Source organism: Gobius niger (assembly GCF_951799975.1).
Source record: "Gobius niger genome assembly, chromosome: 4".
Lineage (NCBI taxonomy): Eukaryota > Metazoa > Chordata > Actinopteri > Gobiiformes > Gobiidae > Gobius > Gobius niger.
The window spans coordinates 12,601,333-12,617,541 of record NC_136855.1 but is presented as its reverse complement, the minus strand read 5'-3'; the positions used below and the strand labels follow the sequence as shown (position 1 = coordinate 12,617,541).

Genomic DNA, 16,209 nt, shown 5'->3' with positions numbered 1-16,209 from the left:
AGGGAACAGGGTCGCCAGCTTTAAAAATCAGCGGAGGATTCATGGACCGATCGCTCTTCATAGACTCACAGCTGGGGCCTGGACTCTCCCTGCTGATGGAAAGTAATTCAGAGCCAAGCCTAACTCAGAGCGAGCGTAATGCTGTCTAACCTCTGACCTCAGGGGAATAGGACAACCAACTTTGAAAGCCAGTGGCTGATCCATGGATGAGTCATTTTTCACGAATTCATAGCTGCGGTCTGGCTCTCGTTGGTCCATCCTTCTCCCAGATTCAGGTCATATCATGTAAGTATGTTTTGGGGATTTCTGCAGGTATAATATATACTACATTGGCTAGATGTTTCTTCACCAAAAACACACCCGAAATTTAGAATGTACATATTGTACACAATAACAACACATTCCCAATACAAACAAGTACAAATAGCCTATGAACGTTTGCATTTATCCAGGTTAGTATAGGTTAAAATTGAGACATTTGTATCAAGTGTACAGTGTTTTAAATCAAAATTTGTTGTGTGAATTTCTGAGGGTAAAAATCAGAAAACATGTTAGGCCAACATATACAGTATCACCATTGAATTTAGTGCCTTCTTGTGGTAAGTAAGAACCTCGAAACCTTAAAAAAAAACAACAACAAAAAAACAATCTGAACCCTTCAGGAATAGAGCTTTATTGAAAGGGGTCTAAACTAGGACTGATGAAGGAAAAAAGGATTTAACTATGGTAGTTATAACTAATCCAGGATGAAATCAGATCTAACTCTAACCAAACCAGAACCAAACCATACAAACAGAAAAGAAGCATTATAAACATACAGATAAACCTACATTCTAGACATTTTGACAAACTTACGGTGTTAGGTGTTGACTCTCTCTCTACCTGTAAGACCGGTTCACCTGGACTCAGCTGACTCTCATACCTCCTCGTTTGTACCTTCCTTGTTTCCTGTAGCGCCTCTTGTGACGCCTCCACTGTGCCGCAGGTGTGGGGGGCTCTTGGTGCCTCTTCAGTGTTTCAGAAGAAGACATTTGTAGGTCTCAAATGTCAATTTAATAATGTTGAATCTTGTAGATTTATAACTTAAGGCTACATACTTTTATTTTGAGCATCAGAAATGAGGAATTTAAAGGGAATGGCTGTAGGATGTCCTCTACAGTATGTGTTTTATAAAATACATTACACTACTACTGAACATGAGTTTACTTAAGCTGCAGACGAGACACAAGCACAAGTTTAATTATATATGTACTCATGACATTCCTCAATTGAAAGCTAAAAGACCTCCAGAGTTTAGTCCCTGAGACTGAGGAGAGAGTCCCCTTATGTTCATTTCCAAGATGACCCTAAAGTGTGGGACTCATTTTGCTCTGAATCTTCGGATTGGATCATTGGTTTGAAAAGAGCATGAATAAAGCAAAACAAACTTTTACATTATATAAAGTATTTTTGTACCCTTCTAGCGCTGTGAGGAGGCTCTCAGCTGTGGATCCACTACTCTAGTAGCCTATATTTATCCAGGCTCAGATTTGGAGATGGGAGCTGCACGGTGGTCACTGACTGAACCTGACTGGTATCAATTAAAAGTAACCCATAACACACCAACGCTAAGGCGCAATAAAGGAGTTTATAAAGCCTTAGTTTTGAAGTGTAATACATAGAACCACATGTTTCTCAGAATTTCCCAGCCTGTCTAGCGAGACCGTCCATTAACAGCCTGTTATACAGTGTAGGGTCTTGGCTTTATCAGCAGCAGCGTCCTCTTGTCATGGCCTAAATCTGCATTTTATTGTTCCTTGCAGTGAAATGAAAACAAAAGACGATTGTGCCTCAGAGACAGTGGCTCCAGCTCCGAGCTACACCCTCTACTGTGTGCCTGGCAAATCTCAGATCTACTGTTTATGCTCAAAAATAAATAAAGAATGGTTTATTTTATCTTGTATTGTTTTTAAACACAATTTCTTCAGTGGGATATTTGTCAGTGATGCAGAAAGAACTATGGCCTATATTCTTTATGAAGTGCAATATTTGAGAGAAACTTCATGACAGTTTTATTTAAAAAAAGGCTTTGATGTTATGAGACCCCTTCCCATCGTCTGTCTTGATTGGTCGGTAGGCCGCGCCAAAAATACGTTACTGTAAAATAGTTTCATGCATGGTTTATTGGGCTTAGACTACCACCTAGTGGACACATGCTAAAGAGTTCTAGAATAAAACCAAATCAGGACTAAACCAGAAAAAGGGCCTAAAATTGACTTCAGTTAAGTTAAACTTTATTAATCCCTGTAGGGAAATTCGTTCTCTGCCTTTGACCCATCCTCATGCCGCCGGCGACCTGTAGGAGCAGTGAGCTGCCATCTCTCGATGTGAAGCCAGGCGAACCTAGCCAGAGGATTCACTAATTGTACATGTTTTTAGTGGTTGGGTAGACTGTACTACTAAAGAATATTCAAAGAAATTCAATATAATAAAAAATAAATTAAGACTAAAATGTCGAGTACCATCAGAAGAAGAGCCAAGTTATCTCTGCGTTAAGGGCCATCTTTATTGTGTTAATGAGACGTTATTTTGATATTACAATCTGGTATAAAGCTCTGTGTTTCCGCTTCTGTGACTGTGTTTGAAACATAATTAGTGACAATGACTCTTCAGTAAATTTCATTTACATGCTTTTAATATTTACATTTAAGTAGAATATAACTGTTTATAATTGTTTATAATTGTAAAAAATATACTTTACACATATTGCAAAATATAAACAGTACTTTTTACATAATATTCATAGTTATAGCAGAGATACTGACGACATGCTTTAGAAAGAAGCAGGGATTTGATGTCAAAAGCAGCCGGTCTTTATCCATTCATGAGGCAGGTTTTGCAGCAGAACTGACGATAAAGTTTCTTCTCACACAAACGATTGGATTTTACCATCTCACAGAAAACCTCATCCGCTAAAACCAAAACGCAATTTCATGTCAGCATTTTATTCTTTACGTTGAAGAAACTTGTTGGTATTAAGTGTTGTTCTGACATAACTTGATGAAAGAATAATGTGCTTCCAGATATGCTTAAGTTAATGGAGCACACTGAGTGAACTGGCAAATATTCCAATAATATCATTATTGCAATATTCACAAGATAAGACAGTATTTCCATTTTCCTCATATTATGAAGCACTACCAACTTGTTTCTGTCTGCTACATCCATTTAAACTCAAGACATGGATTGAATTAACTACTGAAAGGCCATATCAAGACAATACAAGTCAAATGAAAGCTTCTTTTTAAATTTCAACATCATAGACTAATTCTTACCATTGTTACAGGAGGAGTTGATCACACACGTCCTGCTCACGAGAATGTAGCCGTCTTTACACCTGAGACATGCTGTTCCCTGTCCACTGCAACTCAGGCAGTTCTCCTCACACCTGCAGAGAATAATACAATATTTATTGTTTAGATGGTAAAGATACTTGGGAGAAAAATGAATGAATATTACAGTTCATGTGATTCTCGGAAAGTCTAAAAACACACAAACCTTACCTGTCTATGTCACTGTCGGTGAAAGTAGTAAATATTGTAGTGTGTAATGGTCAGATCGAATATCACACACATTTTTAAATCTATTAACTATTAATGAATTAAAACATATCCTGTATAGAAAAAAGGTATAAGTGTAAAATTCACACGAGTGAAGATTTATTCCATTCATTTCTTCGGTGTCAGACTTCCATGTAATAATTCATTTAGTTATTTGACCTTTTTTGTATTTAACCAGGAAAGTCCCACTGAGATCAAGAATGTGTTTTTCAGGCAATTCTTGGATCCTATTGTACATATTGTTCATGGTAGGGAAAACCCAGAGCACCCTTAGAAAATCTAGACAGACACAGGGCGAACATGCAAACGTCTCATCAAACCCTGGACATACTAGCACAGCTTCACTGCACACGAATGATTTGAACATTGTTTGTTATCTTGTTGTTCAAAGGGAAAGAGTTTTGTTGTCAAGCTTCACCTGTGGCACCTCCTCTCCCTGTCTCCAGATGTTTGTCCAGAGTAGTATCCGGGAGCACAGGAACGAACACACCTCCACTCCTGCTGCAGGAGGCCCTCGGCACAGCGGATACACTCCTCTTTACCAGGCCCTGCAGAGAAGACAATCCGAATGACATCACAAATATGGGAATAAAAATGGGATGTAAAATTGAGGTACAGTGGCTCCGTGTATTGGGATGTGTGTGTGTCTGAGCTTCGTGTTTTGCATTAGCTCTTAGGACTTATTGATATTATTGTAACACTTTGGGTTCAAATTATTTAACCCACCTGTGCATGTCTGACACGACGGATGACAGTGGCTGCAGCTCATCTCTTCCAAATGAAAAAATGTCCCGTTGGTGCATTGTGGGACACAGGTCATCCCCGCCAGACTGTGAAGAAGTGAGTCAGGTTTTGTTCTTGTTATTTGCAGCTGCTTAAGGCAACAGAGGCTGAGTTGTCATTGCATTACAGTATCTTTTATAAACCACTAACACATGCTATTTACAGTACTTTAAAATGTACTAAATTATTGAATGTGCTTTTACACTCGAAATCCTAGAAGTGTCACCTGTATCCTTGTTTGCAGGCCGTGCATCTGTCGGAATCCTTCAAACACCCACTGCACCTATCGTGGCACTTCAGGCACTGCTGCCCTGAAAAAATAATAAATAAATAAACACAATGTATTTCTGTCTCTCTGGCAAAGTAGTAACCTTATTAAGTGCTGTTAGACATGTATTTCTTTGTAAATATTGATATAGAAAGTCATACTTAATACATTTTAATAGCATTTTAATAGAATTGTATGACCCAAACCAAAATGCAACAGGCCTCATTGTGAAGTAGAGATTACTCGCCTGCACAGTCGTCCTCACTACTATATCCACAAGATCAGCACTTGATTCCAGGCACATATTTGTTTATCTGTAGTGGTTTGCAAAAATAGTAATCAAGTCTTCACACTTTGTTTAAATTTGAAATACCACAGGTATTCCAGTCATTTTTATTTTCAAATAAAACATAGCGCAATGTGACCAAAGTAATAACTGCTTGCACTTGTATTGTGCTTTACAAGCCTGTGTCACAACTTTTTCAAAGTACTGTCGTCATTATTCATTCACTCCACACTGTGGTGGTTAAGCTTCATTTACCACGTGGCTATAATGTGTTGTTTATATCCTAATCTCTTATTATGTCAGTGCCCTCTGCTGGACACGTGTGGAATTCTTTTTTATTTATTTAAGTTGACCCCAGTGGCCGGAATGAGTATACTGGTTATTTAGTTAAAAATACAACTGTATCACCCTAACAAACTGTAATAAAAGCTTTGAAACCAGGCGATTATTGCTGGAATTCAACAACAGCTCAAAAGTGAGCAGGGATTTCTGTTTCTCCTAAAGACTGTGCACTCACTCTCATGCCCATAGAACCCCTCGGGACAGGTGTGGACACAGCTGGAGCTCAGAGGGCTCTTGTAGAGGCCTCTTCTACAGGACACACACTCCGTCTGTGTCCGGCCCAGGCAGTGCTCACAGTTTTTGTGGCACCGTCTGCAGCGATGGGCTCCAACGTCTCCAAAATATCCCATAGGACAGTGACTCACGCAGGTCCTAAAAGCAAAGTCATTTTAGATATTCTGCCCCTACAGGCTAAAATCAGGGGTCTAATGAGTCAATAAGTTATAATGACATAATACAGAAGAAGGGCATTTGGTAGTTAATGGATCTCCAAACCTGCCATATTATGGTAATCTTATGGCTGTAAGTCCTTTCTACAGACCAACATCACGCAGAAGGGCCTTAAACTTTGAGCCAGTTAGTGTTTCATGTGGATAAGCCCACACATTTGAGATATATTAGCCATAAAAGTTGTAAAAATGCATTTCTAATAAGCTAGTATAAAATGTATATGTATGTATATGTTCAACAACAAACATGCACACACGGACACACAGTTGGCTATCACAGTACATGACAACAATGTGAATCTGCCTTAAGCGGGTACCTGCCAGTCGTGGGCCGTCCCAGACTGAAGTGAATGCAGTTGAGGCAGTGTTCGGCATCAGGTCCATCACAGCCTTGGTCGCCGCACTCACTGTGACATGGCCCTTTGTTCAAAATACACTTTCATTTATGAGAATATTTCATGTTTACTGCGCCTGATACTCCATGACCCCCCCCCCCCAATTCAAATGTGTTAAAAATGAAGTGAGTGAACTTGTCGCGGATACGGGTCGGAGTCTGGCAGTGAAGGTTTACCGTTGTACTCTGCCTCCTCTTTCTCTTCATCCTCCCGTAGATCCAGTTCATCTGCGACTTCTATGTCCTGGTGTTTGGAGCTGGAGTGCTGAAGGTACGGGTCCTCGGACGTGCCATAAAGAGTCAGTGACCACTCTTTGAGGTTACCTAAGACACACATTTCAACTATATCTTTTGCTTTTACTTTTTTACTGACATTTTGAACCTCACAGTCTGAAATTTAGGCGAGACATGGCAGGTGGAAATGCCAATTATTCACATTTTTAGCTTAGTTATGTCCTTTAACATTCTAGTTTTAATGTCATAGTAAAAATAGACAAAATTCTCCCATGATGAGGCTTATTTTAGGACTATTTCTCAAGTTCTAATTCCTGCCTGAATTTGAGCTATCTTTGAGCCACAAAACACAAGGCAACATTTGAACTTTTACAGATTATTTCACTTGCAATCACCTGCAGTGTCTCGCCTTAAGTTACATTGAACTAGCCTGTGACTCTTAATGAAAATGCAGTATACAACAGGTGTTACCCAGGACTTCAGTGTTTCGTAGTTTCGAAGGAGAGTCCTTGATCTCCAGAGTCCACGAGCCCTCGGCCTTTTCCCCCCAGAAATGAACCGACATGAACTCCCAGTTTCTGAAGCCCTCATTTGAACTGTCGTACAGTCTGCAAAAAACACAGGCCTTTGATTAGACTGATATTTTTACCAGTCACACATTGCCTTGTACTTGTTCCTTTTCCTGTTTTCACCTCTTGGCCAGCAGTTGCGACCTGGTCCCGGATGGAGACATGAGGTGGATTTGGAGGTCGCCGCGTCGTGGGTGTGTCAGCAGGACGCTCACCACCACGTGCTCCAGGAAAGTCACCTGTCGATCGGCTTCGTCCGAACATCCCAAGGACACGGAGGAGCTGTTCAGGGTCTGACCGGCGTGAATGTAGCTGAGACAGCAGAGTATTGCACCCACATTAGTCTGCTGCAGAACACTATAGCTCGACAAGCAAAACAATTAATCAGAGAAGTGAACCTGGACCGGAGGTGGATGGGAATGTTGAGCTCTGCATAGTTTACCCACAATATCAGCTGTGTCTGTTTTAATGTCAATGTCAACTTTATTTGTAAGACACATTTTCAACAGTGCAAGGTGCCCAAAGTGCTTCGCATACAAGGCAAAAGACACATTGTAAACAGTATAAAAATAGAGCATAAAAGACACACAGTTGTGTCAAAATGCAGCTCAACCTGAATCGAACGCCAGCGCAAACAGGTAAGTTTTAAGGGCGGTTTTGAAAGTTTCTAAGTTTGGAGCAGTTCTAATGTTTTGGGGTAGACTGTTCCAGAGTTTGGGGGCAGCCACACCAAAAGCCCAAAGTCCTCGGGTCTTTAAGCGGGATCTGGGCTCGAGCGCAGCTGATACGTCCCTGATCTGACTGGGACATAGACAGACAAGAGCTCAGAGAGATGCTCTGATACAAGTCCATAAAGACATTTGAAAACAAGAAAAGTTGTTCTTAGATGAAGCTTTGGGGGAGAACGGCTTAAAGGCCACCATATTATGCCAATTTAACCCTTTCCCCGGGACTCTAGTTTAAAAAGTAGTCAAATACAACCAGTGGATAATAATTCAAGAGAGGATGTTTTTACTGCTTAAAAAATAACTATGAATAGCAATGACTGTAGGCTTAAAAGGCTGATTTTAAGAAATACACTTACATTTTCTTTTGAATATAGATTTTTTTCTTTGCGCTTGTTTAATATACCCATGCAGTCTCTAACAGCCACCCCTGGACACCACTTTGAGAACCACTGCTCTACACTATTTCTTAAAGGTGCATGGTGCAACTTTTTATGTGAGGAAAAAAAAACAAAAAAATCTTGATTTGACCTTGTAGTGACCCAGCGGCTCTATGAGTGGTTAGCCTGGCACCTTTACTTTCCATCACAGTGGTCTCAAGAACGGTCCAGGATCAGTTGTTTAGTCGGTTTTCTGTCAGCAGTGAAAACCTTCTAACTGCAGCTTATGTTTCCAGATTACACAGCACAACTTCCTTGAACATCACTAGCTGCACACTTCAGACACACAAGGAGACACACAAATCCTGACCTGTTTGCCCTCACTGGTCTGTGGGAGCAGACATGCTGCGGCGGGACTGTCCTCCATTTTGACGCCTCTCGGACCATGGCCTCAGCATCGACCAGGCCGTATCCATAAAGGTGACTGACTATGAAGACACACAGAACACGAGTTTCTTCAATGCAACACAAGAGCGGGCTGTATTATGTATGCCTGTGTGCATAAAACAGGTGAAGTACTATGTGAGTGTTAAATGTGTGCCTCTGAGTCCGGCAGCGTTGCTTTTCCAGTCGTCCGCTCTGAGGTGAAGAGGTCGAGATGTTTTCACTAACAGGTGCTGCACGTCTCTCCAGGTCAGAAGAAGGCTGAGGCACAAACATTGAACACAATAATAGGGCTGCGCAAAATACCCCCCAAAATTATCTTTCGACTGACTTTGCCTCCAGAGCCAGAGCGATGATCCCGGCCACGATGGGAGCCGAGACAGAGGTCCCAGTGTGACCGTCGGTGCAGCGGTGGCGCAGGTCCGTGGTCACCTAAAGGAGCACACAAATCACACACATGAGGACAGCAGATCAAAATAAAAACTAAGCAGCAGAAAATTCTCACCACGCACAGGAGTTCACTAAGTTTTCAGGTCGCTACCCCCAAAATAACCGGCAAACAATCCCACTGTAAAATAATTGTTACTGTTACTGTTCATAAAAAATAATTTGAAATCATATAAGTAATATATTAAATACAGTCATTATTGTTTTGGTGGTGCAGTGGTTGGTGTACATGTCATAACAATAAGTATATCTTCACAAACATTTGGGAACATTGTTGTATATAATAGAAAGTTGTAGCCTTTTCTGACATCTCCCTTCAGGTCACACACCGCTCAAACAAACAGTCAGTTGCCCTTTGGCCATGTGGACACTTAATATTTGCTTTTCTGACTGAGGTTTATGAGGTTAATGTCAGGTACAGGTCAATAGTTTCATTCATTGGATATTCACGCTTGGTAATAATCTTGTAAATTCTGTGTTTTCGTTTTAAAACGTTGCTTTTTAAGTCACATTCAAAAACAACAATCTATGCCAAAACTACGTATGTATGTAGCGGCAAACTGACTGTTTCAATCTGTGGCAGTGATCATAAATTGATAGCTTTAGACAGATGCAAATAGTAGCTTTCTCTAATTCACGGCCAAATAATTGTATGTGATGGGCGGAGCTTAGCTATTATATTAGTTGTGATGTGTTTTACTGTTGCTGGATATATCAAAACATTATTTTACAGCCCCTGGATGACATTTTAGAGTTGTAACTTTATACTTGCGATTGCTAGTTTTACTTTTATCTTCTTTCTGTTGTTTACGTCCCACCTCCAGCTGCATTACATTTATGTTTCAAAATTAGGATTCAGTACAATTCATCCATTCATTTTCTTACGCTTTGTCTGGGGCCGGGTCGCATAGGCAGCAGTCAGAGAAGAGACGATCCACGCACACCTCCTCCAGCTATTCTGGGGGGACCTCGAGACGACACCAGGCCAGCTCAAAGACCTCGGTCTTCCACAAGGCCTCCTCCCGACCAGGAGGCATTAGGAACAGATGCCCAAGCCACCTCAACTGGCTCCTCTGGATGTGAAGGAGCAGCAGCTCTACTCTGAGCTGGGTAACTGAGCTCCTCACCCTACCTCAAACCACTAGGCACTCACATGCGAGCCCCAACCGCAGGCCTGGGTGGGGTCCCGGCTGCGCCATACTGGGCGATGTCACCGTCCTCGTTGATACTCTCTCCATAGGGGTTTCTGAACTGCTCTTAGTCTGACCCGTCACCAAGGACCTGTGTGCCATGGGAGACCCTATCAGAGGCATAATGCCATAGACAACACAGCTGCTAGGATCTTTCGGGCACTCAAACACCCCCATCACGTTAAGGTGGCAGTTCTTAGGGTCAGAGTGTATTGATGGATATTAGAGTGGTAATGTACAGATTCAGCACATTGTATTTTAAACAGGTCCAGGAACATAAACATTTACGAGAGGATTGAAATATGACCTGCTGAACTAATCAATGAACTACACGTTTATCAGGGTGAACAACAGATGACACAGATTTAGTCGTTTGCAACGGATATTGTTTGAAGTAAACGACTGTATCCTTTGCAATCTGCAAATTAAAACATTCAAATGACTTTTCCTCAGTTGTGCAGCCACACTCACGATCTTCCTGTCGTTGAGCTCTCCTCTGCTGTAGGTGGTGGCGAGGATGGCGCTGCAAGGCTCCAGGTACCAAGGCCTGTTGCCGTGCTCCGTGGTGCTGGAGATGGACACGGTGTAGATGCTGTTGGTGTAGCCATCGCAGGAGCAGTGGTCGAACTGGCGGCCGCCGTTCCCCGACGCCCACACGAAGATCGAGCCCAGGCCCTTCCTGCCCTGGAGGAGGAAAATTGACCTTTGTTTGAGTCCTGAGTTTGACAGTCTATTGGATGTTCCTCCCACAGATCTATAATAAAGCTCTAGATAGGAAAGCACAGAATACACTCAATACACTTTATCGATATATCCATATTTACACAAATTCATAAAAAGGCAGCCAATGTAGAACTATGGTAAACTTTCTAAATGTTATTACAGTTCTGTGGAATAAAAGCCTTCAAAACTTTCCATAGATTAAACTATATTACGAAGGTCAAACTATATTATGTAGGTGACATTTTACGGCTACCAAAGAAGAAAAAAGAAGGTAATTTTTTGTTTGGAAAGACCTTCTTGATGCCCTGCTCAAAGGCCCTTTTGGTCAGAAGGCCTGGTCCGTCCACTGTCCTCCCGTCGTCTTTGGGGCCCCAGCTCGAGCTGTAGATATCGATGTAGTCGGGTCGAATGCCCAGAGACTTGGCCTCCACCAGATCAGTCACGTCTCCATCCAACATGCGGATACCTGCGAAGCAGAGACAGTGTGGACATGCAGACAGATATCAGATAAAAGAATACTGATCATTTATTCAGTAAAATAACTATACTATTTACTCTCATAAACAAAATGAAAAGGTGTGTGCTGCCCTCACTACTAAAATAACAACTAAAAATATGAGTGACTAAGCCATAATGTCTCTGCTGCATTTTTGTTTCAGAAATGTATTAGGGAGGGAAGGGAATCTTACTTGTATAGCGCTTTTCATATGACATAAGTCACACCCAAAGCGCTTCACACATGAAAGGGAGGGGGTTCACCATCATGCTGATAGTGGTGAGCTACATTTGTAGCCACAGTTTCCCCTGGGGCAGACTGACAGAAGCGAGGCTGCTCACATCTGCGCCATCGGTCCCTCCGACCACCACCAACCACTCACACATAGGCATTGGGTGAAGTGTTTTGCCCAAGGACACAATGTATTACACTGTATAAATGTAATAGATTCAAAGACTACTCAAAGATACTCCGGGTAAGTTTTTGATAAGAGAACAACATTGTAACATGGTAAAAAAAAAAAGTATGTAAAAGTATATTTAATGACACTGAAAGCACAGCATTTTCTAAGGTGGTACAAAGTTTGAAATGTTTTCTAAAAACTGCTTTAAACAAAACACGGCCTTTTTGTGTGTGGCTGTTATTGTAAAAAAAAAAAGGGTATTAGTCGGAAATCCTAGAAACCAGTGTATTTTTTCATAAGAAGCATGAATAAAATGAAGGAGAAATAAGTGACTACCTCCAATATGAGCATTGAAGGCCACTCCTACAATGCAGTGCGAGTTATTGGCAGCAGCAGCCACTTCTCCAGCACATCGAGTCCCATGTCTAGTGACAAACAAAATTAAACTCTCATTGATTTAATAATTAAATTCTATAATCTATGGTCAATATGGTCATGTATCGACTCTCTGGTATATTAATTATAACTCCTATTAGGCCGAATATTGTTTGATTATGTCAGAAAATTGCATCTGACTGAAGAAACGACATGGTTTTTTCTTTTTGTCATTGGTTTCTATTATTATTTTTGCTGTTTAATCTGTCTGAGGCCTCATCTATATCGACCAAAAAACGTAAATGTCTCTAAATTAACCTAAATAAATATAAAATCAACAGAGAACCAGGACCAGAAGTGCAAATCGTACATATTTTCATTGCGCAAGTCATAGCGAGGTGTCGGGTCGTAGTCGTTGTCGTTCACATCATAGCTCGCCAGATGGTCCTGCAAGATCAATACAAAGTTATAGATCTTTTCTTTTCGATTTCAGAGTTGAAGTTGAGCGCACGGACGTACATAGTTGGGAGCGAGGTCCGGGTGGTTTCTTTCAATACCGTCGTCCAAAATGGTGACCACAACATTTTTACCGGTGAAGCCCCTCTGCCAGGCTTCCAGTATGTTCATGTCAGAGCGGCACGGGCTGGACTTGTCATTGCAGTGCTGTTCACAAAATGATATTAGTAAAAGCAATACTGAGTGAGAACTTCATCTACACACTTACAATGTACCACATGCTGGACCATTTGGGGTCGTTGAAGTTAAAGTTTGGGTCACTTTGAACAGATCTCTTCTCTCTGGTTTTTACTCTCTGCTGCTCAGCCCAGTGCACCTGAAGATTTACAATAAAGTGGTCACAACGGTACGTAAGGGGATACAAGACAACACTGTCAAGCCATAACCTGGCTAACACCAGGCTGCTGTGTGCGCTCGAATTATTTCGAACTGCACAACAGCCTGGGGACCATGGCCAAATCTCCGGTGGATTTGGGAACCAATCACAGAGCGAGGAGGGACGGCAAGACGATGACGCGCTATTCGATATATGGAAGCTTGTAGTTTATTTACGGATAATTTAAAAAAAAGTTTATTTACGGATCCAACATGACAGCAGCAGACACGATGGTATTTTTTGATCAAGCTTTAGACCTTGTTCTAAATAATTTAGCTCAAAAGTTTACAGCGGGTACGTCATACGTCATCTCATACGATGATATGATTGGCTGGGGCTGCGTGCAGACGCATGAGACTTTTTTTTTTTTTTTTTCGTATCGCCCAATAAACGACTATGGACGCTCGTAAGCCACACCTCTCCTACGAGAAAATGAATTGGTGGTCCCCAGACTAATCACTATCACTTGTGATTTTAGTCTGGTGTTAGCCAGGCTAGTCAAGCCAGGGAGTTCATCCCAAAATATGAATTCACTTCACGCACCAAAATAATGTTGTTTCTATTTGCTAATGATGTCAAATCTTGTGAATCCCATTCTGTATAATATATCAAAGTTTGGTGCAATTTTGAGGTTTTTATGAGCATAATCTTCGCAAATATTTCTTAAGACCATAACACCAAAACACTACATATTTTGAGACGCCACAGATCTTTTGATTAAAGGGGGGGTGTTATGCAAAATCGACTTTTTCAAGCTTTACATCATGTTATTATGTCATTCCCTCAATAAAAACATGCCTGAAGTGTTGCCTTGGCACATTCACGTATTTTTGAGTAATCTGTAAAAACTCTGATGGCGGCCATTTTAGGGATAGGTTTGCCTGAGTCCTCCTAGGAACGCCCCCACCTCCTGGAGACGCCTCCGAGCTTTCGTCACCAGCCGAGTAACCAACCACTGCTCCTCAGCAGAACCCCCTCCCCACTGATGCCACAGACAGAGTGTGGAGGGGGCGTGTCTGAAAGGGTCAGAGGTTCTTAAAGAGACAGAGGCCTATTTCAAGACATTCACTACAGCCATTTTGAGAGAGCAATTTTATACAAGGCAGTTATTCTAATTTACTGCATTTACAGACCAACAGAAGGTTTCGTCATCATTGTGGTGTGATATAGACTGGTGCTATGTGATTGAAAAAAGCATAATACCCCGTCTTTAAGTGATTAGAGCTGGTGAAGCGGAGCGAGTTGAGAGCACAATTTGTGAGAAGCTACCAAAGGGAATCTGGAACTGGTTTAACCCTTCGAACTTAACCATAACCAGTTCAGCTTTAACCAAGTTGAAAAGCCTCTGGGCTGGAGCTTACAGCCGGACAAGTGTAATGCCAAAACGAATCCACGTTTTTGAGGCATTTTTCTCTCTTTTTTTTGTCTCTTTTTCACTGCTTTATCGCTGCTTTTGTGCCTCTTCTTTGTTGCGTTATCCTCACTTTTTTATCATGTTACTTCTGCTTTTCCGGCTCCTTTCCGTCTCTATTTTGATGTAATTGTTTTTTTCATGAAGCTTTTAGATTTGGATAAAGCCAAACTGGAGAACTGTGCTGCTCGGTTAAGACGGGGAGATTAAAAAGAATAAGGGAAAACACCAAATATGCCCTAAAGTACACTTGTTCTTCACCAAGTAATCGAACTGAAACATACTATCACTCAGAGTTGCCGTAGTCACCTGTGGATCCATGTGAATGAAGCTGTGTGTCCCTCTGAAGGAATACGCCGCTCTCCGAACCACTCTGCTGTGATGGAAGTGATAGTGGTCCTTCAGACTCCCTATCTGGCCCACAGGCAACACACACATCACACAACATTAGCTGAATACATGAACTTCACTTAGACTCGGTTTAGTCCCGCTTGCATCTGGACATTATGGTATTTTTGAGGTAGTGAGTGAATGTCAGATGATTGCAGGAGATGAGATATTTACACTGACGGACCAAAAGTGAATAGAGGCCACCTGGTAAACAAACTGTTATGATCTGAGGTCGCTACAGCAGTATTTTCCACTGTTATACATACTGTAGTCTTCCAGTTCATCAGTCAGTAAACTAAACCATCAAGTTTATTCTGTTTTCCACTTGCCTCGACTGCACTTGTTTTGGTTTTGATTACTCTTCAGTTTAAACACTCACAAGTCAAGTCCAAAGCCTTGTCAGTTCAGGAGTAAAGACGTTTCTCTGGGTTGAGTTTGGACCAAGAATTCGAGCAGGAATTTAGAAACAGCTGACAGTAATATATTCCTGCAACGTGCCCTGGCTCAGACTGCAGGTTTTTTTCCCATTTCTACACTTTTAATTCAGGTATTTGCCTCTAATGGCTATAATAAAGAAGGTGGAGGAAAACCCTGAGACATGCATGTAGGAAAAGTACCATGCACTCTCACATTCATCCACTATAAGGGAAGGAATCTCCTTAATGTTAACCATGGCCCACGAGCAAAATGTGTTCATTTATACAGTAATTCACTATTGTGTTTGTGAAAGATCAAGTAGTCTGCAGCTAAGTTTTCTTCCTCTATTTGCGTGTTTAAACTATATTTGCCTATATTATAAACTCAAGCTCGTGCCAAAGTTTAACAGAAACTAATATCTTTGCAAACTTCTGAAGCACTTGTAATAGTTAACCCAGAAGTGTCCCGTCCACTGACACTGACCTGCCCGAGGTTCCTGTATCCGTACTTGGCCGCCACTCGGTCCGCCTGGATGGGGCCACCTGTGACGCGCACTGCCCAGTGGTTCGTCAACACGTCCCTTTGCCTTTGGCCGTGGACCCCAAACGCGCCCAAATAAGAAACCGACGCGACCACGAACAACCAGCAAGTCATCCTGCGGCGACTTTTAGAGCACAGCTAAAGGCAATGTAACGGAATGAGCATGGTTAGAATAATACATACATCGCGCAGGTAGGTCGCTGTGGTTAATAACGCTGTAAACGAGCGGAGGCGCTGTACACGCGCACTGCGGACATGGGTTGCCAGGTTTAATGCGCAGTTTTCAGCCTCGAAGCGACACTAATGTCCATATCACAATGTTGTTACAATCTTGTTTATTTTTGATTGTTCATTCTTGCCTTGATTCCCCATTATCAATCAAATTTAGTCAGGCTTTGGTTTATTACACTTTTGGTTTATTGCTGCACTTGCTGTTATAGGCTCTCACAAAT

At 41.7% G+C, this 16,209-nt stretch overlaps 1 protein-coding gene across 1 annotated transcript; it reads right to left on the bottom strand.

The window, feature by feature from the left end:
• Window positions 1–2,824: 2,824 nt before the first annotated feature.
• Window positions 2,825–15,962, bottom strand: pcsk6 (proprotein convertase subtilisin/kexin type 6). The gene is made up of 21 exons (XM_079555634.1): window positions 15,701–15,962; window positions 14,720–14,824; window positions 12,832–12,939; window positions 12,627–12,770; window positions 12,478–12,554; window positions 12,069–12,157; window positions 11,127–11,299; window positions 10,582–10,794; window positions 8,805–8,905; window positions 8,631–8,734; window positions 8,400–8,517; window positions 7,048–7,236; window positions 6,827–6,963; window positions 6,299–6,445; window positions 6,045–6,147; window positions 5,454–5,650; window positions 4,609–4,693; window positions 4,326–4,429; window positions 4,018–4,147; window positions 3,315–3,427; window positions 2,825–2,951 (listed from the first exon to the last, which is right to left on the bottom strand). The coding sequence occupies exons 1-21, from the start codon at window positions 15,869–15,871 to the stop codon at window positions 2,854–2,856; spliced, it is 2,706 nt and encodes a 901-aa protein (XP_079411760.1). The 5' UTR covers window positions 15,872–15,962; the 3' UTR covers window positions 2,825–2,853.
• Window positions 15,963–16,209: the final 247 nt, after the last annotated feature.

What these genes read in the sequence shown, in the direction of transcription:
- pcsk6 (XM_079555634.1), bottom strand. Translation starts at nt 15,871, where the DNA reads ATGACTTGCTGGTTGTTCGTGGTCGCGTCGGTTTCTTATTTGGGCGCG. An exon ending in CGGACCTCGCTCCCAACTAT is followed by an intron (nt 12,555 to 12,626) that starts GTACGTCCGTGC and finishes TTGATCTTGCAG; the next exon opens with GACCATCTGGCGAGCTATGA. An exon ending in GGACGGCCCACGACTGGCAG is followed by an intron (nt 5,651 to 6,044) that starts GTACCCGCTTAA and finishes CTTTGCTTTTAG; the next exon opens with GACCTGCGTGAGTCACTGTC.